Source organism: Sciurus carolinensis, chromosome 7, assembly GCF_902686445.1.
Source record: "Sciurus carolinensis chromosome 7, mSciCar1.2, whole genome shotgun sequence".
Taxonomy (NCBI): Eukaryota; Metazoa; Chordata; class Mammalia; order Rodentia; family Sciuridae; genus Sciurus; species Sciurus carolinensis.
Genome location: NC_062219.1, coordinates 78,405,366 through 78,432,727, shown reverse-complemented (window position 1 = coordinate 78,432,727; position 27,362 = coordinate 78,405,366). Strand labels below are relative to the sequence as shown.

The 27,362-nt window shown below is 35.0% G+C and overlaps 2 protein-coding genes across 10 annotated transcripts in view; both read left to right on the top strand.

The window, feature by feature from the left end:
* Positions 1-480: 480 nt before the first annotated feature.
* Positions 481-27,362, top strand: LOC124989248 (protein dopey-1-like). The gene is made up of 3 exons (XM_047559184.1): positions 481-566; positions 25,983-26,173; positions 27,183-27,362. Exons 2-3 carry the CDS (start codon positions 26,036-26,038, stop codon positions 27,360-27,362), a joined length of 318 nt encoding a protein of 105 aa, XP_047415140.1. The 5' UTR covers positions 481-566; positions 25,983-26,035.
* Dop1a (DOP1 leucine zipper like protein A) overlaps positions 27,227-27,362 on the top strand; it is a 79,911-nt gene continuing 79,775 nt past the window's right edge. For all 9 annotated transcript variants that reach the window (XM_047559576.1, XM_047559578.1, XM_047559580.1 and 6 more), the window contains exon 1: positions 27,227-27,362. The gene's annotated coding sequence lies outside the window, so the exon portion shown is untranslated.

Genomic DNA, 27,362 nt, shown 5'->3' with positions numbered 1-27,362 from the left:
ACATATTTGTAAAAACGTTCTTTTATTGTTTTCCCTCTATAGTCTGGGCAAAAAGGTGCAATCCCTCTTGGAGTAATTTGATATAATTAAAAGGGCTTTAGACTCAGAGTCCAAAGATATCAACTATTCTTCTCCTAACTTCACGCAGGCCCTCTCTGAACCTGAAGTTATTAATATAAAATATTCATAATTCTTTAAATTATTAAAGAACAATAATTCTACCTCTACTTAAAGAATTACTTAAATGATACTTAAAATCCGTTTGTTATTCCCATAATCCCTTCAAACTCTCCTACAAAATACCTGCTAAATAAAACCCTTTCCCTATCCACTCCTCGTGATCGCTTCCCCCTAATATACACTGGAGGGCGCTGTAGCACCAGCTAGCGTCAGCAGGCAAGGAGCGGTCCAGGGGCGGGATCGAGGGCCGTCAACGTCGACGCCGGCGTGGGCGCGCGCGGTGCACGCTGGGAGCTGTCACTAGGCCCTTCGGCTCTGGGCCTTCGTGTCGCTGTCGCGGTTGCCAGGAGAGCGGCGCCGGCGGGGAGCGGCCGAGTCCACCGCAGGTAACAGCGTCTCCGCCCCCAGCGCGGTCGCGAGGCAGGTTGCCAGTTCCGAGCAGCCTCCTCGGCCCGGCTTGTTCTTGAGCCACGGGGATGCTCCGCGGTGTCTGGCTGCTGTGGCGTCGGGGGTGTAGCCGCGGCCCCGCCTGGAGCCGCGACGCCGCCACCCGACCTCTGGTTTCCGGGGATTCGGGAGCTGCGCAGGGAACCGAGAGCCGGGGCCAGGTGGAGGCGCGAGGGTGGCCCAGGGCGGGGGTGACCGGAGGCGGGGCCGGGGCGTCGGGTGACCTGACCCAAGCCTCAGCGCTGGGGCCGAGCAGTGCGCAAGGCTGGGGTAGAGGTCACACCTGTGCTGTACAGGCGCGCGGAGTAGCCTCTTTGTTGGAGGAGTCGAGGCTTCCTGTGGTCTAGTTGGTCTGGTGGGTTCTTTTTTGAGTAGGGAGAATGAATGTCAGTTACGGTCAGTGTTCCCAAGTAAGGGGTTAGAAAAGAGTACCGAAGTTTATTAAGAGGAAGCCGGAATAGTCTTACGGAAGTTGTTAACAATTAATCACCTTTGATTTCCAAAGTCTTTTGAAGTTGCAACATAACAATAGTTACTTGTTCCCTTTCCTCCCTTCTTCTACCCTGAGGGGCCCAGAATGGCTCACAAGTGTGCTTTCTTCTCTTTTCTCTCGCTGTCTTTTTTTTTTTTTTTTTTTTTTTTTTTTTAAGCCAAGTTGTGTTTCAATTAATCTTACCTTATCTTAGAGTTCTATGAAGTATAAGAAAGATAAAGATTGGAAACGCCTAATTTACAGACTGTAGTTAAAACAATGAAAAACATTTTGGGCCACCACAAAAAATAAGAAACGTAATCCCTGAACTATTGGGAAAAAAAAAAACAAACAAACTTTTGATGTTGGCTTTTGATAATGCAGGCATAAATTCTTATATTTTAATTTTACTTGTAAATATTAATATGGCCTTCTATGAATAACATGTCAGCATTATGTTCTAAGTCACTGCTTCATGGTCAACACAGTGATAAAGTTGACAAAAGTTTTGTCAACTACAACCACAGGTAGTCCAAGTGTCTTATTTTAATTATTTCAGTCAAGCTTAATCATTTCTCAGGATTGCTAAGCAATAATAAGTCCCCAGGTAGACTTGATTATTCAATTTTTTGAAGAAAGAATTAAAAAACACCTTAGTTAATAAATCAGAAAATATGATGCCATAATTAAAATGTTAAACATAAATTTAATGTTATCAATTAACATTGACTATGCAGTCAAAGGAGTCCCATTTTGTATTTGAAGTGGAACAAGACCTCTTACCTGAGGATGAAGAGATGAGGTCCAAGTTCTTCATTATACTCGTTAACCAGCTTATTCTCCCTAGGCCTTAGTTTTTGTCCCTTTGTTGATTACTTCTGTTTCTTGGTTTTTCTTTTTTGGGGAGGAGGCAGTGCTAGGATGGGAGCCCAGGACTTCATGCTCTCTACCACTATACCCTAATCCATTATAGACCTTCTTTTTTTTTTTTTCTTTTGTGTGTGTGTATTGGGGTGGGCGTTTATGTGTGTTCTGCATGTGCTAGGAACAAAACCCAGGGCGTTGCACATGCTAGCTCTCGTTTTTGACTTTAGAGAATTTGAAAAGACCAAGATTTTCCAAACTGATGTTTCCCCAGAACACAATACAAAGCAATTTAATAGGTTTCTTTCCCATGAAGAATGTTGCATGACATGATTTGGGAACTTACTGGATTATATTTAATTTTGATTTTTATGAAGGCAGACTCCTCAAAACTTTTACTGCTATGCTTACATGTATATAAACTCCAGAAGGTTATTATAGCATTTCCTAAATTTATCTAGGCAGAAAGCCTGTTTTCTCATGGCTGACCTGTTAACATCTCTTAGAATATAATTACATAGAAAACCAATTTGAAATCATTGCACTTGAGCTATGTCTACTATCAATTGTAAAATTCCATGCATTATGCCTTTTTTGTTGTCAAATTAAGCTTTCTGGGTCATAAGATCTAGTTGCAACTCATTGCTGTAACAAAAGAATTATGTTTTCCATGGTAAAATATTAAGGATGCACATATCTCTCGTGAATCTTAATACTTTATTTTATGTCAAAAGAATATCTTCCTTTTTGGTCTATTGATGCTTTTCTTTAACTATAATCAATTCATGTTTTGAACTTGATTTTTATGGTTTTATTGATTTTATTCAGAATGGCATTTTAAGGTGCCAACAAGTAGACTTGTTGATAATGACATTACTTTTACCATAATGATTTCTCCTTCTACCTATGAATTCATAAAACTATGAAATGTGCTTAATAGTTAATAACTACATAATTTCAAAAGTTTAAGCCATCAGAAAGAGCTAAAGGTTAAAACAAATTATGAGTCAGTTATTTCTAAATTGCTTATAAACAGTATACAAGTGTTGAATACAATCTTATTTTCCTAAATTCTCTTAGGTGTTATTAGTATACAACCCATGTAGATGTTCTATGTTACTTTATTAGGAGTGAGAACTATCAATGTATAGATTTGCTTGAGGAGAGGATTGGGGACAACATTTAATTTTAATTGTTAAGTCTTAAATCAGGTAAGTTCTCTTCTTGAAACAGAATTATTACGTAGCAGTATAAAGCTAATATTTTTGTATTGTAAAACTAATAGCTAACAGCTTTTATTGAGAATTGTTATATGAAAATAAATCCTTTTGATTCAAAGTTGTGATTTCCATTTTCTCTTTATTGCATTTACTTCACCTCTCCAAGCTCTCTAAACCTGAAACCGCAATGACTTTTCATTGTTTATATCAAAGATGATATCAAATTTATTAAGGAAAAATTTAGATACGGTAGTGTGCACCCATTTTATGGTATATTTCAGTGAGTTTTAACATTTATACATGAGCATGTAACCACCATCAAAACCAAGATTTGGAATGTGCCAACAGTTAGGTCTACATTGTTATGCTTTTTCTCTTAGAATTCTCTTCACCATGATATCTAAATTAAACCTGTCTTTCAAGTCCTAGCTCAAATGCCACCTTTTCTGTGAATTCTTTAATTACCTTGTTTCAAAATAATTTCCCCCTCTTCTGGCTTTCTTATATATTTTTAAGTATCCTTCTTTGTCCATCATAATAGCTAAACCAGTGGCATGAACATAGAAAGTGCTGTTATCTAAAAGAATAATTATTTTTGAAACTTAAGTCATTGTCATATAATCTTCAAATTTTTGGCCATATCTGCATTCTTCCTATATACCATTTGCTTACATCAATGTGATTATGAAAATTATTTTTAAAAGAAATTTGAACTGTGAATTAAAAGCAGGTAGCATTTGCCATAAACAGAAGATAGACATATAGGTAAAAATAAAGAAAACAAAACATTGTTAGTTTCTAGCTAGAAAATGTTGCTCTCTAAAGGCTTTAACCTGAGACTCTGTTCTTTGTTTAAAAGGGAGACTAGCCAGAATTTCAGTGGTGTTGATAATATCCTAGCACCAAACTTGAGACTTTTTTCTTGATTCAGTCAGAGTAATTGAACAAGAATGAAGAGGGAATAACTTTCTCAATTATCACTTAGCACAGTCCTCTTATCCCATTGGAATCATCAGCCATTTTCAGTTGCTTTTTATGAAAAGGTGCTATAAAATATCAGCTATTTGAAACACTTAAAATATGTTATTCTCATCCAATTTTCCAGACAAATTTTCTAGAATTTTTCATATACCACAAATACCATCCCAGACAACTGATTTATGCTTTTTCTTTGTTTTTATATGATCTAACTGGCATGGTGGATTTTCCATACATTGACATATATCTTAACATTGTGTCTCATTTTTCAAATTTCCTGAAAAGAAGTTTTTCTCCTCCTAATGAAAAAAGTTAAATATAGTACTTGATTTAAATCTATCTCTGGTCATTTTGTAAGAAATATATATATTTAAATGATATGCATATTGTGTACAGTGTTACCACCATTTAGGAGTTCGCCTCTGAGTCTGAAAGAGGGACTCCAGCAACATAATCATTTTTACGGCATCTGACATTTTATTGCTGTCTTCAAAGCACTATGCTCCAAGCCTACCTGTTTATATAACTTGATGCTTTTAGTTTGACAAAATCTGTTTATGCAATGACTTTTTAAGTTACAGAAGTTTTTCGAAGGAAAGTATTATTTGAGAATAAGCCTTTTCATGGATTGCTGTGTAACAAATTATCTCTAATTGTAGTTTTTTAAAACAATTATTTCACAATTTGTTGGACTGGATGGGGAGTTGCTTGGTTGTGAAGTTCTAGCTTGAGTTTTTGTGAAGTTGCAATCTGACATTAGCCAGAGCTTCGGTCATCTAAAGGTTTGTGAAGAATCCACTTCCAAAGCAGCTTGCTCGTGTGTTTGGCAAGTTCCAGCAGTTGGTGGGAAGTCTCAGTTCAATATCTTTGAATATTCTTTTCAAAACCACAATGAGTAGTATAGATATTGCATGTTGAGAAATATGTACTGCTTATTATTTAGTCACATTCATACACTGGTTTCCAGTGATCCTCATTTCCTGATATTCACACCCGTAAACAGTCCTTTCCATACAACAATTACTGCTGACCTGTCTGAATAAGTAGAATACTACAGAAATGAAAGTGAAATACATTGCAGTTTCCACCTTGAAGTCTCTTCTAGCACCCATTCTGTTGCAAACTAGCTTCTGTGTCATAAGGACTCAAGTTTCCATGAACCTAGTCTCCGTGCTTTTTTTGGGGGGGAGGGGATGGCTCTGAGTTCAGATGTAGCACTTAAGATATAGATCTCGAGGGCCGCCTGGTGCTCGCATGTAATCCAGGGGAGGCTGAGGCAGGAGGATCGCGAGTTCTAAGCCAGCCTTAAGCGAGGTGTTAGTGTTAAGCAATTTAGTGAGACCCTGTCTCTAAATAAAATACAGAATAGGGCTGGAGATGTGGCTCAGTGGCAGAGTGCCCCTGTGTTCAGTCCCTGGTACCCACCCCCACTCCCCGCCCCCCCCAAATGATATAGATCCTAATTTTCAGTTATTATGAGGTGAAGAGAGGAAGTGTCATAAATCACACAGTTACTACTTCATTCTTTAGGGACATCATTCATTCACTTATTTAAATTTTAAATTTGTTACTGTAAGTAGGGAATAATTCATGTGATTTTAAAAGCATAAAGTGTATATGGTGAAAAGGCTTCTCCTTTGCCCTTCATCTACCCAGTTAACACCTGTCCTTCAGAAGGTAATGAGATTCATTACTCTTGTGTATTCTTTTTAGAGACAGATCATGCATATGCAAATTAATATATATTTTTCCCTTTTACATAAATGATAGCATGTTATAAGCACTGTCCTGCACCTTGCTTTATTTAGTTTATGTATCTTGAACATTTTCTAAATCAATGAATAGATTTTTTTTTTTGATGCACACCTTTTCATTTCTCTGGTTGTATACCATGCAGTGTCATCCCATTAGTGCAATCATACATGTACATAGGGTAATAATGTCCTTCTCATTCCACTATCCTCCCCTGCCTCTGCCTAATCCAAAGTTCCTCCATTCTTCCCTTACCCCCGCCCCCACCATTATGGATCAACATCAACATATCAGTGGAAACATTTGACCTTTAGTTTTTTGGAATTGGCTTATTTCGCTTATTGTGATATTCTCCAACTCCATCCATTTACCTGCAAATGCCGTAATTTCATTCTTCTTTATGACTGAGTAATATTCCATTGCATATATATGCCACAGTTTCTTTATCCATTCATCTATTCAAGGGCATCTAGGTTGGTTCCATAGTTTAGCTATTGTGAAATGAGCTGCTATAAACATTGATATGACTGTGTCACTGTAGTATGCTGATTTTAAGTTCTTTGGATATAGGCCAAAGAGTGGGTTAACTGGGTCAAATGTTGGTTCCATTCCTAGTTTTCTGAGGAATCTCCATATTGCTTTCCATATTGGTTGCACCAATTTGCAGTTCCATCAGCAATGTGTTTTTCCCCCACATCTTCACCAACACTTATTGTTGCTTGAATTCTTGATGATTGCCTCAGTAATTAGATCTTATTCATCCGTTCTACCAGCTGAGCATATTCTGTTTTATCATTCAATTTTTATCATGTTTATAGATTATTCATTATGGGTCAAGCACTTTTCAAGGAGCTAGGATTGTGAAAGCTTTTCTGTCATAGGAATTTTGACTCCTGGGAATAACAATTAAATTGCAATAAAGCAAGGTAACTTCTATGCCAGAGGAAGTAGAGTATATAATGGGCATTACAGGAAGGAGGTATATGTGTGAATGGAAAAGATTTCCTCTGACCAGATAAGATTTCTCTGAGTGGATAAAATCTGAGACCTGAATGCTGAGTAGATACTAGCCAGATACGTTGAGATGTAGACAAAAGGAATAAAGATAGGATGTCAATAAATGACTTTAAAAACATTTTACAAAGTGACTATAATCTAAACAGTGTGATAGATCAATGGAATAGAAGAAAGAACTCCTAAATAAACTCCAATGTATATAGTTAAGTGGTCTTCAACAGGGTGTGTGTCCACCCAACAGGAAAAGAACAGTCTGTCCAACAAATAGTAAACTGGGAAAACAGGATATCCACATGCAAAAGATTGAAGTTGGACACTTATACCATATACAAAAATTAAATGCATTAAAGAGCTAAATGTAAGACCTGAAACTATAAAACTCAGAAGAAAATTTTCATGACATTGAGCTCTGTGATGATTTCTTGGATATGACAGTAAAAGCAAAAATAGACAAATAGAACCTTAGCAAACTTAATTTCTGTGCATGAAAGGACACAGCAGTGAAAAGACAATGTATGGAATAGGAGAAGATATTCACAAATCGTATTTGAGGCTAATATCCATACATAAAGAACTCCAACTCAATAACAACAACAAACACCTAATTTTAAAATAGACCAAGGACTTGAATAGAATGGACATTTTTCCCAAGATGATAAATAAATGACCAGTAAACAAACAAAATACTCAAAGTTGTTGGGCATGATAGTGCACACCTGTGATCCCAGCAACTCAGTAGTCTGAAGAAGGATTGCAAGTTTGCAAGTTTAAGTCCAACTTCTGCAACTTAGGAAACCACCCTCCTCCATCTCAAAAAATAAAAAGGATTAGCAATGTAGCTCAGTGGTAGAGCACCCTTGAGTTTAATCCCTATTACCAGGAAAAAGAAAGTGAAATGTTCAAGGTCCCAATGCAAATCAAAATCACAGGTATCCCTTATACCCACTAGGAGGGCTACTGTAAAAGCAAAACAAAATGACAAATATTGGCAGGTAGGTAGAGAAATTAGAACTCTACCTGTGTGCTGTTAATAATATGAAATGGTATAGCTCCTATGGAAAACATTATTATAGTTACTCAAAAAATTGAAAATAAAATTAAAAATAAAATTAATGCTGTGATCAAGCAACCCCACTTTTGGATGTGTATCCCAAAGAATTGGGAGCAGAATCTTGAGAGATTTGCACATCCATGTTCATAGCAGCAGTATTTACAATAATCAACAGGTAAAAACAACCTAAATGTGCATTGATGGATAAATGAATAAGCAAAAGAAAATATGCATGTAGAGTGGAGTATCATTCAGTCCCAAAAAAGGAAATTCTGACACTGCATCATAAATTAATCTTGAGGACATTATGCTAAATGAAACAGCAGAGTCATAATGAAAAGTCAAACACTATGTGGTATCCACTTATATGAGATATCTAACGTAGTCAGGCTTATGTAAATAGAAAGTAGAATGATGGTTGCTAGAAACTGGGGGCAGGCAAAATTGGGAATTGTTTAATGGATAGTTTCAATTTTACAAGAACAAAAAGTTATTAGGGACTGGGGTTGTGGCTCAGTGGTAAAGTGTTTGCCTGGCATGTGTCAGGCCCTGGGTTGGATCCTCAGCATGGCAAATAAATAAATAAATGTCCATTGTCAACTAAAAAAAGTTATGGAGATATTGCACAATAATGTGAATATACTTAACACTATTAGACCACATATGTAATTGAACTATCAGTGATGTTTGTAGGTTTCACTTAAATGTGGGAAACTTACTTGAAAATTTTATTTTCTGTACATTATTTTGTCCCTTTCTAATGATCAACTCTCATGAATTATCTATCTTTGCCAGGAGGAAAAAAAAAAAACCTGTCTTATTAGGTCCTATGAATCATACTTTGGATGCTTAATGATAACTGAGATATGATCATATCTGAGATAAAATCTTATGAAGATTGTTTTGTATTCTTGGCTCTTATGTCTTAATCTGAGGATTTCAAATAAGACACAAGACTTAGTAAAAGTATGGCAAAGTTTATTAGAAGAGGAAGAAATGGGGGAAAGTACCCTTCAGGGAGAGAGTGGGTCCTCTCTCAGAGGAAAGTAACAACTCACTTCTTTATGTCCCAGGTTTTATTGGGGTAGGAGTGATATTGCCCAAGTATCACCTCTTGGCTCTAGATGGACAAACTACATTAGCTAACAACCTAAGAGCAACTCTCGGTCATCTTCACATGGCTGACAAATCCTAATTGGAACTGGTTTACAGAATTAATGGTCAGTGGTCTCCAGTCTTAATCATCCTCTTTTCCTGGTCTGGGAGTCTCTGTTCTATGTCATTTGTGTAGGATCTTGTTTAAGAGGTCTTAGCAATTAGACCCTTCTGAGAAAACATACCCTTGCCCTTTGGTTCTTTTCTCTTGAATTTACCTATCCTTCTCCTGCTGTAAGAGGAATGGTTTATAGAGCTGAGTTTAAGGCAAGGGTCCTGAAATAGCCATTTTGTCAAACCTTGTGGTACCACTGACGTGCACTGTTGATTAACCAATCTGTTCTGTACTAAGTAGTTTCTTAGATTCCTGACCAACTATTCATGTCTAAGTGGTGTCTAACACTTAACATTATATCTGTAAATTGAAGCATACCTCTGCTCCAAGAATCTCACATCTGTCCTGGGCATCCTAAATTTGGGAACCATCTCACCTGTGTTGCTCTTTTAACCTGAAGATCTCTAGGATTTCATTTCACTTGGAAGCATATTTTTACTTCTGTGGATTTATTTTGTCAGGGGAGTAGATTGTCCTTTTGTTAATACTGTATGTATTTCTACCTCTGCCATCTAATTGATTGAATTAGAATCAGTGCTTTACAGAGAACTAAAAAACAAACAAACCACCTTCCATATCTTAGTTTTACCTTAGATTTTAGTTTAACCTAAGCACTATCAGTCCTGAGCAGTCAGCTGTTGGGGTTATTCAGAATTGAGTATTGGTTCCTAAACTTAAATTGGGGACTGGGAAGAATGATAAAAGATATGTACTTATGTAAATTATAGTTGGGGTTTTTTTTTGTTTTTGTTGTTTTAGAAAAATGGCAGTAGAAAAAGAAAGCATAGTCACTAAAACAGAAAATCTATATAGCTTGAAAAGGCTTTTGGAAAATGAATAAGCATAAGAGGTAGGTTATGCCAAGACATAATTAGGAGATGTGGGAAAAGTAGCTCAGAAAGGTACTGAGGGCCAGTTTCAGGAGTCAGCCTGCTGGATATCTTCCTGGTTCTTATTCTCTGAGGAACTCAGACACTAATTTCTTTATATGCATATGAATCCATGCATAAATCCCTCATAGATTTGATATGAGCATCACATGAATAATTCACACGGAATGGTTTATTTAGCATACTACTTGACACTTGACACTTGTCAACTTTGGTATAATTATCATCATCACCTTGAATATTGTAAAGACAATGTTTATATGGCTAGTGTGCTTTGTAGGCAGGATGATAATTTCTAACTCATGGGCATGTGTTACATAACTATTTACTATTTGATACTTAAAGTAGAATCCTAGTTACCTATTAATGAATGATTTTAGGTGAATTAATACTCAGTTTTCTATTTTCTAAATCACTTTTTTCATATTGCTTATGTGTACCAAAAATCACAGAATTTTAAAATTTTTTATTAGTACATTTACTTATACATAATAATGGGGTTTCTTTTGACATAACCATGCATGCATGAACTTAATTTGTTCCATTTCAGTTTCCAGTTCTTCCTTTTTCCTCTCTTCCTACTTCCTCCTGTTCCCCTTCCTCTACTCTACTGGTATTACTTCTGTTTATTTTTTTTTAAGTAGTACTTTATAGATAGATATTCATGAAGATGTAATTCACTGTGGATTATTCATATGTGTACATAGGATAATTTGGTCAATTTTATTCCACCATTCCTCTCATTTCCCTTCCCTCTACCCTCCCCCTTAATCTCGTTCCTGTATTCCTCTGATCTCCCCTATGTTCATGGGATCTAGCCCTCTCCCCTGCCCTTAATTTTGCTCTAGCTTTTTCCTATGAAAGAAAACATTTGACACTTGACTTTGAGCCTGGCTTATTTTACTTAGCATGGTATTCTCCAGTTTCATCCATTTACCAGCAAATGCCGTAACTTCATTCTTTATGGATGAGTAAAACTCCATTGTGTATGTATACCATGTTTTCTTTATCCATTCATCTGTTGATGGGCACCTGGACTGGTTTTATAACTTGGCTATTGTGAATTGCACTGCTATAAATGTTCCTGTTCCTATATTGACTGTAGTATGCTGATTTTATTTCTTTTGGATAATTGTCAAGGAGTGGGATAGCTGGGTCATATGATGGTTCTATTCCTAGTCTTTCAAGGAATCTCCATACTGTTATCCAGATTGGTTGTACCAATTTTCAGTCTTCCCAACAGCGTATGACTGTGCTTTTTTCCCCACATCCATGTCAGCATGTATTACTATTTGTATTCTTAATAATTGCCACTCTAACTGGAGTGAAATGAAATCTCAATGTAGTATTGACTTGCATTTCTCTGATTGCTAGGTATGTTGAACATATTTTTGTATATTTGTTGGCCAATTATATTTCTTTTGAGAAATGTCTGTTTAGTTCTTTGTCTATTTATTGATTGAATTATTGGGGTTTTGTTTTTTTGTTTGTTTTTTTAGGTTTTGGTTTTTTTTTTGTTTGTTTGTTTCATGTATTCTGGATATTAATAACCCATCAGAGGAGTAACTGGCAAAATATTTCTCCCTTCTATAGGCTCTCTCTTCTCATTATTGTTTCCTTTGTTGTGCAGAAGCTTTTTAATTTGATGCTGTCCCGCTTATTGATTCTTGGTTTTATTTCTTGAGCTTTAGGAGTCTTGTTAAGGAAGTCAGTGCTTGAACTAATATAGCAAAGTGTTGACCCTATGTTTTCTTCTAGCAGTTTCACTGTTTCTGCTGTAATTCCTAGATCTTTGATCCACTTTGACTTGTCTTTTGTGCAGGGTTAGGGTTCTTCTTTATATGGATATCCAATTTTCCAAGCCCCATTGTTAAAAAGGCCATTTTTTTCTCCAGTGTGTATTTTTGGCAACTTTGTCAAGTAGCAACTAATTGTGTCTAAGTGAGTTTGTTCCTTTGACTTCTATTCCACTTATCTTCATGTCTGTTTCAATACCAGTACCATATTTTTATTGTTACTAAACTTTATAGTATAATTTGAGGTTAGGTATTGTGATGCCTCCATTTGTTCCATTTCAATTGCTCCTCTTGCTCAATATTGCTTTGGCTATTATGTGTCTTTTATTCTTCCAAATCAATTTTAGGTCTTCTTTTCCTGCCCTCGCCTGCACCCCATTTCTGTGAAGACTGTCTCTGGCATTTAATGGGGATTACATTGAATCTGTAAAACACTTTTGGTAATATGACCATTTTGAAAATATTAATTCTCACTGTCCAAGAACATGAGAGGTCTTTCCATCTCCTAAGGTTTGCTTCAATTTCTTTCTTCAGTATTCTGTAGTTTTCATTGTAGAGCTATTTCACCTTTTTAAATAGATTTATTCCCAAGGTTTTTTTTTTAAGGTTATTGTAAATGGAATAGTTTTCCACAATTCTTTCTCAGCAGATTAATTATTGTAAAAGAAAGCTATTGATTTATAAATGTCAATCTTGTATTCTGCTACTTTGCTGAATTTGTCAGCTCTAGAAGTCTTCTGGTGGAGGTTGTTTTTTTTTTGTGGGGGGTGGTTCTCTTCTAGATATAGAATTGTGTTATCAGCAATTTTTGACTTCTTATTTTTTCCTATTTGTATCCCTTTAATTTTCTTCTCTTGCCTGATTGCTCTGGGTAGCATTTCAAGAACTGTATTATAAGAATATTGAGAATGGACATTCTTGTCTTGTTCCTGATTTTAGAGAAAATGCATTCATTTTTCTCCATTATGATGCTGGCTTTGGGTTTATCATATGCAACCTTTATAATGTTGAGGTAAGTTTAACACCAATAAGTGTTAGATTTTTGTCAAAAGTATTTTCTGCATCTATTGAAATGATCATGTGATTCTTGTTCTTAATTGTATTTGTATGGTGAAGTAAATTTTTTGATTTGCATATGTTGAACCAGCCTTGCATCCCTGGGATGAAACCCACTTGATCATATTGTATTATCTTAAAATATTAGGAAACTGCATTAAAAAATCATCTCAAAATGAATCTAACACTTAAATGTAAGACTCCAAACAACAAAACTACTAGAAGACAACATTGAAAAAACACTTTGAGACAATGACCTGGGCAAAAAAAATTTGGGGGGGGGGGGCAAAAATTTTTTTGAGTGAAAATTCAAAAGTACAAGCAGAAAAAGGAAAAACCAACAGATGATATTATATCAAACTAAAAATCTTTTGCACAGCAAAGGAAACAACAAGGTTAAGAGACAATCTGTAGAATGGGAGAAAATAATTGCAAACTGTTCATCTGACAAGGAATTAATATTCAAAATATATCAAAAACAATCATATTTTAAAATGGACATTAACCCATTGCAGTGGCAGCAGCTATAACAGCAGCTCAGGGGTCTGAGGCAGGAGAATCACAAGTTCAAAGCCAGCCTCTGGAATTAGTGAGGACCCAAGCAACTTAGTGAGACCTTGTTTCAAAAATATATGCTGTGGAGTTACACTGGTCATATACTCATATGTGAACATAAGGAGAGTTATGTACAATTCATTCTACTGTCTTTCCCATCTCCATGCCCCCTCCCTTTCCTCTAGTCCCCCCTGTCCAATTTGGTGAACCACCACCACCTGCCTATTTTGTGTCAGCATCCACGTATCAGAACATTCGGCCTTTGGTTTTTTGGGTTTAGGTTATTTCACTTAGCATGGTAGTCTCCAATTCCATCCATAGGCCTGCAAATGCCACAATTTCGTTCTTTATGGCTGAGTAATACTCCATTGTGCATATGTACACATTTTTTTTTTTTTGTGGTGCTGGCTCGAACCCAGGGCTTTGTGCTTGCAAGGCAAGCACTCTATCGACTGAACTATCTCCCCAGCCCTGTACACATTTTCTTTATCCAGTCATCTGTTGAAGGGCACCTAGGTTGGTTCCATAATTTAGCTATTGTGAATTCCTGAGCTGCTGTGATCATTGATGTGATCATGTCACTATTATATGCTGATTTTAAGTCCTTTAGTTATATGATGAGGAATGGAATGACTGGGTCAAATGGTGGTTCCATTCCAAGTTTTCTGAGGAATCTCCATTCTGCTCTCCAGAGTGGTTGCATCAGTTTGCAGTCCTACCAGCAATGTACGAGTGTGCCTTTTTCCCCACATCCTTGCTAACATTTATTTGTGTTCTTGATAATTGCCATTCTGACTGAAGTGAGATGGAGTCTCAGTGTAGTTTTAATTTGCATTTCTCTAATTGCTAGTGATGTTGAACATTTTTTCATATATTTGTTAACCATTCATATTGCTTATTCTGTGAAGTGTTTGTTCATGTGACATGTCTGTTCAGTTCCTTTGCCCGTTTATTGATTGGGTTGTTTTTTGTTATGTTTGTGTGGTGTTTTTTTCGTTTTGTTTTGTTTTGTTTTGTTTGATGTTAGGCTTTGGAGTTCTTTATATATCCTAGAGATTAATGCTCTATCTGAAGTGCAGGTGGCAAGGTTTCCTCCCATTCTGTAGGCTCTCTCTTCATGTTCTTGATTGTTCCCTTTACTGTGAAGAAGCTTTTTAGTTTGATCAAATCCCATTTATTGATACTTGATTTTATTTCTTTCACTTTAGGAGTCTTGTTGAGGAATTTAGTTCCTAAGCTGACAGGATAGAGATTTGGGCCTACTTTCTCTTCTGGTAGGTACAGGGTCTCTGGTCTAATGCCTAGGTCCTTGATCCACTTTGAGTTGAGTTTTGTGCAGGGTGAGAGATAGGGGTCTAATTTCATTTTATTACATATGGATTTCCACTTTTTCCAGCACCATTTGTGGAAGAAACTATCTTTTCTCCAATGTATGTTTTTGGTGCCTTTTTCTAGTATGAGATAACTGTATTTATGTGGTTTGTTTCTGTGTCTCTGTTCTGTTCCATTGGTCTTCACATCTGTTTTGGTGCCAATACCATGCCATTTTTGTCACCACAGCTACAGTACAAACACAAGAATGGGAAGTTATAGTCCATGTTTGTGTGATATGTCAAAATACATTCTACTGTCATGTATAACTAAAAAGAACAAATTTAAAAATAAACTAATTAAACAATATTTAAAAAATAAAAATAAACATTAAAAAGGGCTGGGAATGTGGTTCAGTGGTTAAGCACCCTTGGGTTCCATTTCTGGTACAAAAAAAAATGATCTAAATAAACATTTATCAAAAAAGGATAAATGAATGGCCAAAAAGTATGTGAAAAAAGTGGCCAACATCACTAATCATCAGGGAAATGCAAATTGAACCCACAGTGAGATGTCATTTCACCCTAGTTAGAATGGTTATTATCAAAAAGACAAAAAATAATAAATGCTGGTAAATATATGGAAAAAGGGGAACCCTTATATGCTGTTGATGGGAACATTAATTAGTACAGCCACTGTAGATAACAGTATAGAGAGCTGTAAAAATAAACCAAAAATAGATCCACCATATCATGCAACAATCTCACTATTTGCAATATATCAAAAGGAAAGGAACTCAGTATGTCAAAGAAATATCTGAATTTTCATGTTTATTGCAGCACTATTCACAATAAGAGGATAACGAAATCAACCTAGGTGTTCACTGACTGAAAAATGGATAAAGAATATGTGGTAGACATGCACAGTAGAATTAATTGAGCCATAGAAAATTCTGTGACTGGCTGCAACATGGATGAACTGGGAGATAGTATGTGAATTAGGCAGAGAAAGACAAGTACCACATGTTCTCACTTCCAAGTGGAAACTAAGAAAAAGTTGATTTCATGGAAGTCAAGAGTGGAATAGTAAGTTTCCAGAGGTGGAGGGAATGGCAGGGGTGGGAGTGGTAAAGGGGATGGCAGGTAAGCAGGTAAGCAGGTACAAGGTTGCAGATGGATAGGGAAAATAAATTCTAATATTCTGTAGCACAGTAGGTTAACTAAACAATTAATTATATATTGCAGGTTAACTAGTAGAGAAGATTTTGAATGTTCCTAACACAAAGAAATGATAAATATTTGAAGTGATAGATATGATAGTTACCCTAATATGATATTGTATTCATGTATTGAAATATTACTGTACCACATAAATATGCACGATTATTATCAATTAGAAATTTTAAAAGTAAACTTTTAAAAATTTTTGAGATTTGCATATAATTTTTAAACTTAATGTGTGTCACACTTCATAATATACCTTATTTTCTTTCACAAAAGTCAGAATGACATCCTCCACATTTACATGGTTCTACTTAAGAAAATAGGTCCTTGTTTTTGTCTTTAAATAACTGAGTATAGCACATTTTTATAGGTGTTCTTGGATGATTCTGTTAGTTTTTTTTAAAGTACTTAACAGCCATATGAATGTAGTTAAATAAGGAAGTGAGGTCAAGTGTGGCTACAATGGTTAAGGAGAGTAATGGCAGTATGCTTTTTTCTACTAAGTTTTTCTCTGAGAATACAAATCAAAATGGTTTGTGAACTGTGTTGGCATTAACAGATTATTCAAAATATATTTGAAGAGCCAACTATGGTGGCTTGTGCCTATAATCCCAGTTACTTGGAAGACTGAGGCAGGAGAATAGAAAATTTAAGGTTAGCCTAAGCAACTTAGTGAGACCCTGCTTGAAATTAAAATTTTAAAAGGCCTGGAAGTGTATCTCAGAGGTAAAGTGTTTGCCTAGCATGCTTAAGGCTCTGGATTCGATCCTTAGTACAGCAAAAGAGAAAAAAAAAATTATATATATATATATGTATATATATTTGTATATATATATATATGTATATATATTTGAGGCCTATATGTATCAGCCACTGTTATAGGACTACTGATACAAGAATGAACTAGTCAGATAAAGTCCTGACCTCATAGCTTTTGCATTCCATTGAGAGATGATAGTAGACAAACAGGACAATTTCAGACTGTAACAAGAGCAAGCGAGGAAATCACATGATATTTTAGGTAGATGATAAGAGTATGATCTTGATTCAGTTGCTTAGGCTGATCAGAAAAGGCTTCTCTGAGGTTTTGTTATTACAGGAGTATGGGAAGAAATTTGTCATATAAAAACTTGACCTAAAGTCTGTAGAGGACAGCAGGTATAAAATACCTACAATATACAATTTTTGGTATATTTGAGGTTGGATAGTCTAAACTCAGAGGAAAGCCAATGACAGGTGTCCAAGAAAGGAATGACAGGGTATGATTTTAAAGAATCTCTGACTTCTTTGTGGAAGATGGATTATAGAGGCTCAGGAATAGAAGTGGAATTTAATAGTGTGCTAAAGTCAGCTTTAACTGGTTAGAATAATAGAAGAGGAAAAGTGGTGGTTATAAATTTAGGACACATCAGTTAATAGATGCTGTTTAAAGTTATAACTGGAGGAAATAACCTGTGGGGAGAGAAGAAAGGAGGATTGTTGACTGAGCCTGAAGTACTTCAGCATTTAAAACTGAATAGAAGAGCCAACATAGACTGGAAGAGTGACTAACAGATAGGAGCCTTGAGAGTGAAGAGACCTGGAAGCCAAGAACAAAGTGTTGAATACTGCTGAGGGGTAAGATGAGGCACTGTAGAACTGACCATTGACTTTGGTTAATACAGATCACAAGTGGCCCTTGTACATGTGGTGTCCTGGAAGGATAGTGCTTCAGGAAAGTTTCCACTTTTCTGGAGTAACCTGCTTTATGAGTTGGTTAAATACGTGATTTGCTAAAGATTGTTTACTGACAGTGTCAATATTGAACTCAGAACTTTTAACCAAAATGAAATAGATTTAATAACTCTCACATTTACTTGTCAGATGGTAACAATTACTGAATGATGATTTTTTTACTTAGTCAAAAGCATTTGGAAAGAACATGTACCTAATGTATAGCTTTATTCTTCTTTTTCATAATCAACAAGAAGAATTTTTTCCTTATTGCTCAGTACTTGGTGGTACTGCATTCATTTATATTTTGGGGATATGACAAAAACATTTCCTCCCTAGATATATCTTTAGAATTGATTAATTAGGAATATTTCTTTCTCTTTTCAACCTTCCTCTCTTTCATGGCAAAGAATAAAGGGAAGAGGTGGGTTCAGTTGGTGACAAAATAGCCAAAGTGTCTTTGTGTGCCAGTTATGAAATAAGGATTACTCACTTTGTATAACCATTTAAATAAAACTTTCTGAAATTCAGATGCTCTGATGCAGTATTCTTATTTAAATTTCATCTTTTTACACCATCAAGTGGAAACAATTCTGTACTCCCTGATAATTTTCATAGGGGCTGATTTCCCCAGGGAAATATATGACTTTTTATTTTTCTATAAATAGCTATTTCACTTTTTTGTGTGTTTGAGAGCTACAACAGTACATAAATCATGTTTTATGAAAATTCATACCACTTTATCTGAGTTATAAGTCTGAAAGAACAAAATGCAACTAAATTATAAACCGGAACTATAGATAAAGTCAGAAAAGCTGTTAGTGGCTCCTGGAAGAAAGATTGCAAATGCCATTTTGATTTACTTGTTTCACTTTAAGAAAAAACAAATTAAATTTTTTTATTTATTTCAAGTTTCCCACTCTTAATCCATTTTATGTTGCTACAACTGAATACCATATACTGAATAATTTATTTATTTTATTCTTTTTAGATATAAATGACAGTAGAATTTATTTTGGTTTATTTATACAAATATAGACTATATCTTATTCTAATTAGGATCCCATACACTGAGTAATTTATAAAGAATAAAGGTTCCTTCAGCTTATGGTTCTGGATGCTGAGAAGTTCAAAGTCAAGGGGTCTCATGTGGTGAAGTTATTGCTGATGGAAACTCTATAGAGTTTTGAGACAACCAGGGAATCAAATGGTGAGAGGGGCATATACAAGAGAGAACCAAACTGGTTTTTATAACAGACCCACTCTGGAGATAACCTATTAATCCATGAATGAATTAATCCTTTGCAGAGTCCCAATGAGCTAAATACCTCTTAAAGGTCCCACCTGGTTCCACCTCTTATACCTCAGGGTAGGTATTAAATTTCAACATGAATTTGGGTGGAGATATTCAAACTATAGCATGTTGTTATATTAACCAGTTTGTTTTATCTCTTAGGAAGTAAATTTGAGACTTTATTTTAGTTTCATTTGATGGAGGTGATAGAAATGTTCAGTAGTGTTTAGGATCACAAAAATGTTCTGTATTATAAGTATGGTGAGGAATCTTGATTGTGGTGATGGTTTTATGGGTGCATGCATTACTCAAAATTCATCAAATAGGTATGTTAAATGCAGTTGTTCCTTGGTATTTGCAGGGTATTGGATCCAGGAGTCACCCCATACCAAAATATGCAGATAATCAAGTTCCTTATGTAAAATGAAATTATATTTACATACAGCCTACTCACATCCTTTTGTAACTTTTAATCATTTCTAGATTATTTATAATACCTAATATAATGTGAAATGTCATATATAAAATAATTCCTATATTATTTAGAGAATCTCATGACAAGAAAAAAAGTCTGTAGGAGGCTAGTAGTATATAGCTCAGTGGTAGAGCTCATGCTTAGCAAGAGAGGCCCTGAGTCCAATCCCTAGCATCCCCCCCCCACAAAAAAAGTTCTGGGTGTGTTTGGTTAATATGCAGTTTTTTTGTAGATATTTTCAACCATGGTTGGTTTCCATGGATACAGAACTCACAGATGTAGAAAGCAAACTATATGTATGATCTAATAAAGTTGTAAGATAGCATATTTGGCCGTAACACTACATTTTCATTTGCATTCAGGAAATCATTCAATATAGAATAGAGTCAGTCCAGTTTTCTAATTTGCTGCCAAGTTCAGAGCCACATCTGATGCTTAATTATAATGTACTTACTCTCGTAATTAACATACTTGCTTCCTATTATCTCTTTGATTTTATGAGAAGTAATGTTGATAATAATGTTTTTTGAGTATTTTTTTATGTCCTGAGCACTCTGATAACTTCAACATGTTACTTATTTAATTCTGACCATTGAGGCTAGTCTTATCTCCTTTTACAGATGAGGAAACTAAGGTTTGAGAAACTTATGCACTTTGTTCAGGGTTATAAAGCTGCTAAGTAAACATTAGAACTGCAATTTTACTCAGACTAGCTTGACTTCAACTCCAGTGCTTGGAAGATCTATTTTTTACTACCTTTTTATGGCCTGGGGTTTCTATGAAACACTCCTTTATTATTGCATTTTTTTCTGTATCCTATGAATTTTCTGCAGAAGAGTCATAGTATAAAGTTTTCTTGATACAATATGGGAAATGTTGTATTTGCATTATGATCTAAGTCAGTGGTTCAAAGAGTAGTATGTGGCTCCTTCACAAACTTTTTGTTAGCAGAACATGATGAGTTGAACTCAGAGGTGAAAGGAAACATTTAGAAATCTTGTTGGCAACAAGATTTGTGCTGCAACAACTAAGTATGTAGTTTTACATTTTAGAAAAGTAGAGTCAATAATGAATTACAGGAGAAAAACTACTCCTTCACTACAGATAGTTTGAGAAGTACTGATCTAAGCCATTTTACAATAAAATATGGAGGGGAAAATACCTAAGAACTAGAATTTCTGTTATATATTAGATGAAAAGTTAAAATATGATGCATCTTTTTATTTTATGATATATAATGAAGAATTTTATTTGCATTAAAATCACTAGGGAAGCATAAGCAACATTTTAGTCTCAAACCCTGGTCATAGTCTTTTCTCATACACACACACACACACACACACACACACACATTTATACATATATATCTTGTTTTTTTTTTAATATATGCACATATTTATGTTGCAGCTATGTTAATAAAACTTCAACAGAATGTTCTTTCTCATTTTTCATCTCTTTTCGTAAGATTTTACTTTTAATCTGAGAGTAATATTTATCCTGAACTCTAGGAAGTCTTTTTAATCATATTTAAATATTTAGAATTTTTGGTTAAATAAATAGTAACCTATTTCAAATTTCTCGCCTCACTCAACTTTATAACCATAGAAACATTCAGTAGTTACAAAGTCCATAAAGTTTGCTGGTCATATTGGTTGTCTTTTGCACACCAAATCAAAAATTTTGCCTAAAGGATATATACCTGGAGATAATAGTGTGAACTCTTTTTTTTTTTTTTTTTTTTTTTTTTTGCAGGGTTGAAGTGGGCTGGGTTCAATCTAACCACTGAGCTGCTACATTCCCAGCCCTTTTTATTTTTTATTTTTCATTTTGACACAAGATCTTGCTAAATTGCTTAGGGCCTCACTAAGTTGTTGAGACTGACCTAGAACTTACAATCCTCCTGCCTCAGCCTCCCATGTCACTGGGATTACAGGTGTGTGCCACTACACCCAGTTACCTATTTTCACTAGTAGAAATTATTATTAAACTGCTTTCCAGATTAATATTCATGCACCAAATATTGTATATATTCTAATTGAATGTTCTTATTCTAGAAATTTTGCTAAGAAATGAAGAAAAAATTATCCCTGTTTATAAAACCTATGCATGTGGTTTACTCCATTGACTACCAGAACAGTACATTTTTAGTTTATTGATCAGAATTTTATATAACTAATTTCACATACATAGAAAAATCCAATCATTTTCCCTGAGTTTAATTTTGCTATTCTTCTGATTTCTCAGAAACAAAACTAGAAATATGTCATTTTGTATTCATTCTAGCCTTTCATTCCATATGTCACTATTTATTAGTTACTAGAGCTTGGCTTTGTTTAGTATGCCAGTCTTTTATATGTGAAACATGTATTTCTCTGAATATTTTTTGTTTATGGTTAAATCTAGTTTTTGAAAGTGACAGAAACTATAAATTGGCAATGGAACTGCTTATTTATCCATGTGTCAGTTGACAGATATTTGGATTATTTCTCCCTTTGGGCTCTCATGAATAATTCTTCTGTGAACATTCATGTAAAGATTCTTGAGCAAACATATGTTTTCATTGATAGGGAGGGTGGATCTATACCTTACCTAGCAGTAGAGTTGCTGGGCCTTGTGATAGTTTTATGTTTAACCTTTTGAGAACTGTAACACTATTTTTCCAAGTAGCTGTACCAATTAGTACTCACTTCAGAAGTTTATGAGTATTCCGGTTTTCCAGTATCTTGACTAACACTTGCTATTGTCTGTTATTGTTATTGTTATCATCATCACTATCATTATTGCCATCCGAGGGAGTGTGAAATATAATCTCACAGTTTGGATTGGCATTTCCCTGATGATTGATAATGATGTTACTTCATGTTCTTACTGAGCATTTGTATATTTTCTTTGTAGAAATGTATTCATATCCTTTGCCCATTTTTAAATTATGTTTCCTTTTAGCATTGACTTGGGGAAAGTTCTTTATATATCTAGTTCAAGTACCTTGTCAGATATGTGGGAGATATATTTTCTCCTTTCAGATGTCTTTTCACTTTCTTGGTGGTATCTTTGTAGCACAGAAGCCCTAATTTGATGAAGTCTAATTTATATTATATTCTTTTTTATTGTTGTTCTATTTAGTTATACATGACAACAGAATGCAATTTGATTCATTGCTCACAAATAGAGTACAACTTTTCATTTCTTGGTCATACACAATGTAGAGTCATACCATTCATATAATCATGCATGTACATAGGGTACTGATGTTTGTCTCATTCTAACCATCTTTCCTTCCCCCCTCATTTCCCTCTACACAATCCAAATTTCCTCCATTCTTCTCTTACCTCCTCCCCATTATGTATCAGCATCCACTTATGAGAGAAAACATTCAGCTTTTGGATTTTGGGGATTGGCTTATTTCACTTAGCATGATATTCTCCAGCTCCATCCTTTTACCTGCAAATGCCATAAGTTTATTCTTCCTGACTGAATAATATTCCATCGTGTATATATTACCACAGTTTCTTTATTCATTCATCTGTCGAAGGGCACCACGCTTGGTTCCATAGCTTAGTTATTGTGAATTGAGCTGCTATAAACATCGATGTGGCTGAGTCACTGTATTATGCTGATTTTAAGTCCTAAACCAAGAAGTGGAATAGCTGGGTCCATTCCAAATTTTCTGAGGAATCTCCACACTACTTTCCAGAGTGGCTGCACCAATTTGCAATCCCACCAGCAAAGTATGAGTGTACCTTTTCCCTCACATCCTCGCCAACATCTATTGTTGCTTGTATTCTTGATAATAGCCATCCTAATTGGGATGCGATGAGATCTCGGGGTAGTTTCAATTTGTATTTCTCTAATTACTAGAGACGTTGAACATTTTTTCATTTATCTGTTGATCGCTTGTGAATCACTTCTGTGAAGTATCTGCTCAGTTCCTTAGTCCATTTATTGATTGGGTTATTTTTATTTTTTGGTGTTAAGTTTTTGAGTTCTTTATAAATTCTGGAGATTAGTGCTGTATCTGAAGTACGTGTGGTAAGGATTTCTCCCACTCTGTAGGCTCTCTCTTCAAATTATTAATTGTTTCCTTTGCTGAGAAAAAGATTTTTAGTTTGAATCCATCCATTTATTGATTTTTTTTTCTTGCACTTTGGGAGTCTTGTTAAGAAGTCTAGTCCTAAGCCGACATGATGAAGATTTGCTCCTACTTTTCCTTCTGTTTGGTGCAGGGTCTATGGTCTGATTCCAAGGTCCTTGATCCATTTTGAGTTGAGTTTTGTGCAGGGTGAGAGATAGGGGTTTAATTTCATTTTGCTGCATATGGATTTCCAGTTTTCCCAGCACCATGTATTGAAGAGGCTATCTTTTCTCCATTGCATATTTTTGGCACCTTTGTCTAGTATGAGATAACTATATTTATGTGGGTTCCACTCTGCATCTTCTATTCTGTACCATTAGTCTACCTGTCCATTTTGGTGCCAACACCATGCCATTTTTGTTACTGTTGCTCTGTAGTATAGTTTAAGATCTGATATTGTGATACCCCCTGCTTCACTCTTCCTGCTAAGGATTGTTTTGGCTATTCTGGGTCTCTTATTTTTCCAAATGAATTTCAGGATTACTTTCTTTTTTTCTGTGAGGTATGTCATTGGAATTTTTATTGGAATTGCATTGAATCTACATAGCACTTTTGGTAATATGGCCATTTTGACAATATTAATTCTGCCTATGCAGGAACATGGGAGATCTTTCCATCTTCTAAGATCTTCTTTAATTTCTTTCTTTAGCATTATGTAGTTCTCATTGTAGAGGTCTTTCACCTCTTTTGTTAGAGTGATTCCCAAGTATTTATTTGTTTTGAGGCAATTGTGAGTGGGGGAGTTTTCCTAATTTATCTTTCAGAGGATTAATCACTTATGAATAGAAATGCATTAGATTTATGAGTGTTGATTTTATATCCTGCTACTTTGCTGAATTCATTTATTAGTTATAGAAGTTTTCTTTTGTTGCTTGTGTTTCTAAGAAGACTTGCCTGTCTCTAAGGGGTCATGAAGATTAACTCCTGTATATTCTTTTAGGAGTTTTATAGCTCTAATTGGTACATTCATATCTGTGATCCATTTTAAGTTTATTTTTGTACAAGTGAGCCAAATTCATTTTTTTAAGCATGGAATATCCAGTTATCTTAAACTGCTTGTTGAAAAGATTATTTTCACCCCAATGGAATTGTGTTGATATCTGCGAGGCCCATTCTTAGACCTCCCTACACATCCACAAGTATAGCTATTGGGAAAGGTACAAGTGTTTAGAAGTCAGGATACAAAGAATGTGGAGGAGAAGCCACATTGATTTTTTTCAGTTAAGCCTCAATTAAGTCCTTGTTACTATTCTGTTAATTATCTATTGCTGTGCAACATACTAACCCTGAACCCAGTAGCCTAAAACAGAACTTTCTGTTGGTCATATATCTGAGAAATTAAGCTATGCAGTTCTGATTTGGGGGTCTCTTATTAAGTGGCATTCAAGGTGTCTGTTAGGTGTGGAGTCAAATAAAGGCTTGGCTGGGGTTGGAGGATCTGTTCTAAGATGACTGGCTCACATGGACTGTGACAAGGCCTTGATTCCTCACCACAGGGACCTCTGCATAGAGTTCCTTGAGGTATCTTCATGATATGGCAGCTGGTTTGGCCCACAACCAGTGATATAAGAGAGAGTAAACAAGAAACTGAAGAGTTGGGAATGTATCTCAGTAGCAGAGCACTTGGTAAATATGGAGCAGACCTGGATTCAAATACAAACAAAAAGGAAACTGAAGTGCCTTTATTGCCTCTTGGTTATCATCCATTGTCTCTTCTTTATTCTTTTAATTAAAATTGAGTCACGATGTTTATAAAGGAATATCAAATTTTTCGTGGACTTTCAAACGTCCACATATACTTGTCAGTTTTTTTCAAAGGAAAATCTAATTTCAAACAGCTAATATTCTTTCATGCTAGATGCCCAGTAAATAAAATGATCTTCAAAATTGTCATCCCACCCATGTCCTTGATGTTTCCAATCTAACAAGTCTTACTTTATTTTAGCATCTAGACAAAGTAGAAGGGTATATATGTAAGAAATATTCTATCAGCAAATGTAACAGAAATAACATGATTTCTAAATTGGAATAAATGTCGGAATTTTTTTTTTAATTCCTAAATTCTCAGGCATTTTCCAGTTTACCTGTAGGAAGGAATGCACATCTAGTTATCATTGAGCTTTCTTTGAATACTTCAATCACCTGTGAACTAGCTGACCAGAATCTTCACCACTTCTAACTTATGAAACATTTACAAGTTAGCCAATATCTTTGTAGTAGGACCATATGAACCCATTTCAGTAATTTGCTTTGTAACCTTGATTCCTCCTGCAAACTCTTTTGTAGGTAATGATTTTGCATGACTTTAGAACTAGTCTTTAGTGGAACACTGTGGGAGGATGAACACAGAAGAAGTGGAGTTATTGAGTGACTCCAAATACAGAAACTATGTAGCCGCAATTGACAAAGCATTGAAGAATTTTGAATACTCAAGTGAATGGGCAGATTTGATATCAGCTCTTGGAAAACTTAACAAGGTATGTTTATTTTATGCATTTAATTAAAAGAGTAAAAAATCAGAAATCTGTGTTTATCTTATTGGATTTCTCTAAATCTTGAAGTAAAGAATATTCAATCATAACTAAACATTACTTTTGATAGTATTTCATTATTTCCATGCATATTGTTTAGCACTGTTCAAATTCTAATTCGAAAATACAACAGTGCTTAAAAAATATAGTTATTGTCATTGTTATTACCTATAAAAACACAAGACTGGGAAGCAAAGATGCTAACCATGAAGGTTAATAAATTTTGTAATTGAGCATCAGATATGGTTCTGGAGTTCCTGGCAACAAAATGAAAAACTGCAAGTGGAAACTTGTAACTGTTGTATCCTTTCCAAATGATATGTATATAGCAGCAAGGAATTTTAAATTTTTTAAGCCTTAGCTATGATTCAGTACTTTTTACAAAGGAAACTATATGTAGTTACTGAGACCTTGGAGCTTGGCTTTGAATTGATCCTTCCTCATGTATCTGGTTTAAACCAAACTTATTACAGTAGCATTACTGATCAACTCTTGGTTTTTCATTTTTACTTTTTGCTTTTTAACTCAGATGAAATTTTTCTTACCTTGAACCCATAGTTTTGCAATTGTTGTTGTTATTAACTAAGAATGCTTTTAAGTATTAAAAGGATATATGGGAAAGGTTTGGTCCTACAATAACTATTTTAACATCAAGCATCTTAGCATACTATTAGAAAAGAAATTTGTCTTAAAATGCATAGCAAAGACACTAGATATAATAACCTCTCTATAAATTTGTTTTGGAAAGTATTATTTCATTAACAGTATGCTATTTCTGTTAACATGGGATGGATATATTTTTAATCAAATTAATAAATATTTTAAATTTCAAATGAAATATATATCGATGTAACTGACAAAAATGAAAGCCTATAGTGACAATTTTTATAACATGCTAGAAAATGGAATAAAGTGAAATTTTTTTTCTTATCTACATTTAAACATTTTCTTCAAGGTTTTACAAAACAATGCAAAGTACCAGGTAGTACCCAAAAAACTGACCATAGGCAAACGCCTTGCTCAATGTCTACATCCAGCATTACCAGGTGGAGTTCATCGGAAGGCACTTGAAACATATGAAATTATCTTCAAATCATTGGACCTAAGCGACTTGCCAAAGATCTTTTTTATATAG

Excerpts from the sequence above, each read along its gene's own strand:
- LOC124989248 (XM_047559184.1), top strand. The coding sequence starts at position 26,036 with ATGAACACAGAAGAAGTGGAGTTATTGAGTGACTCCAAATACAGAAAC. Across the intron at positions 26,174-27,182 it reads CTCTTGGAAAACTTAACAAG|GTTTTACAAAACAATGCAAA; the intron begins GTATGTTTATTT and ends ATTTTCTTCAAG.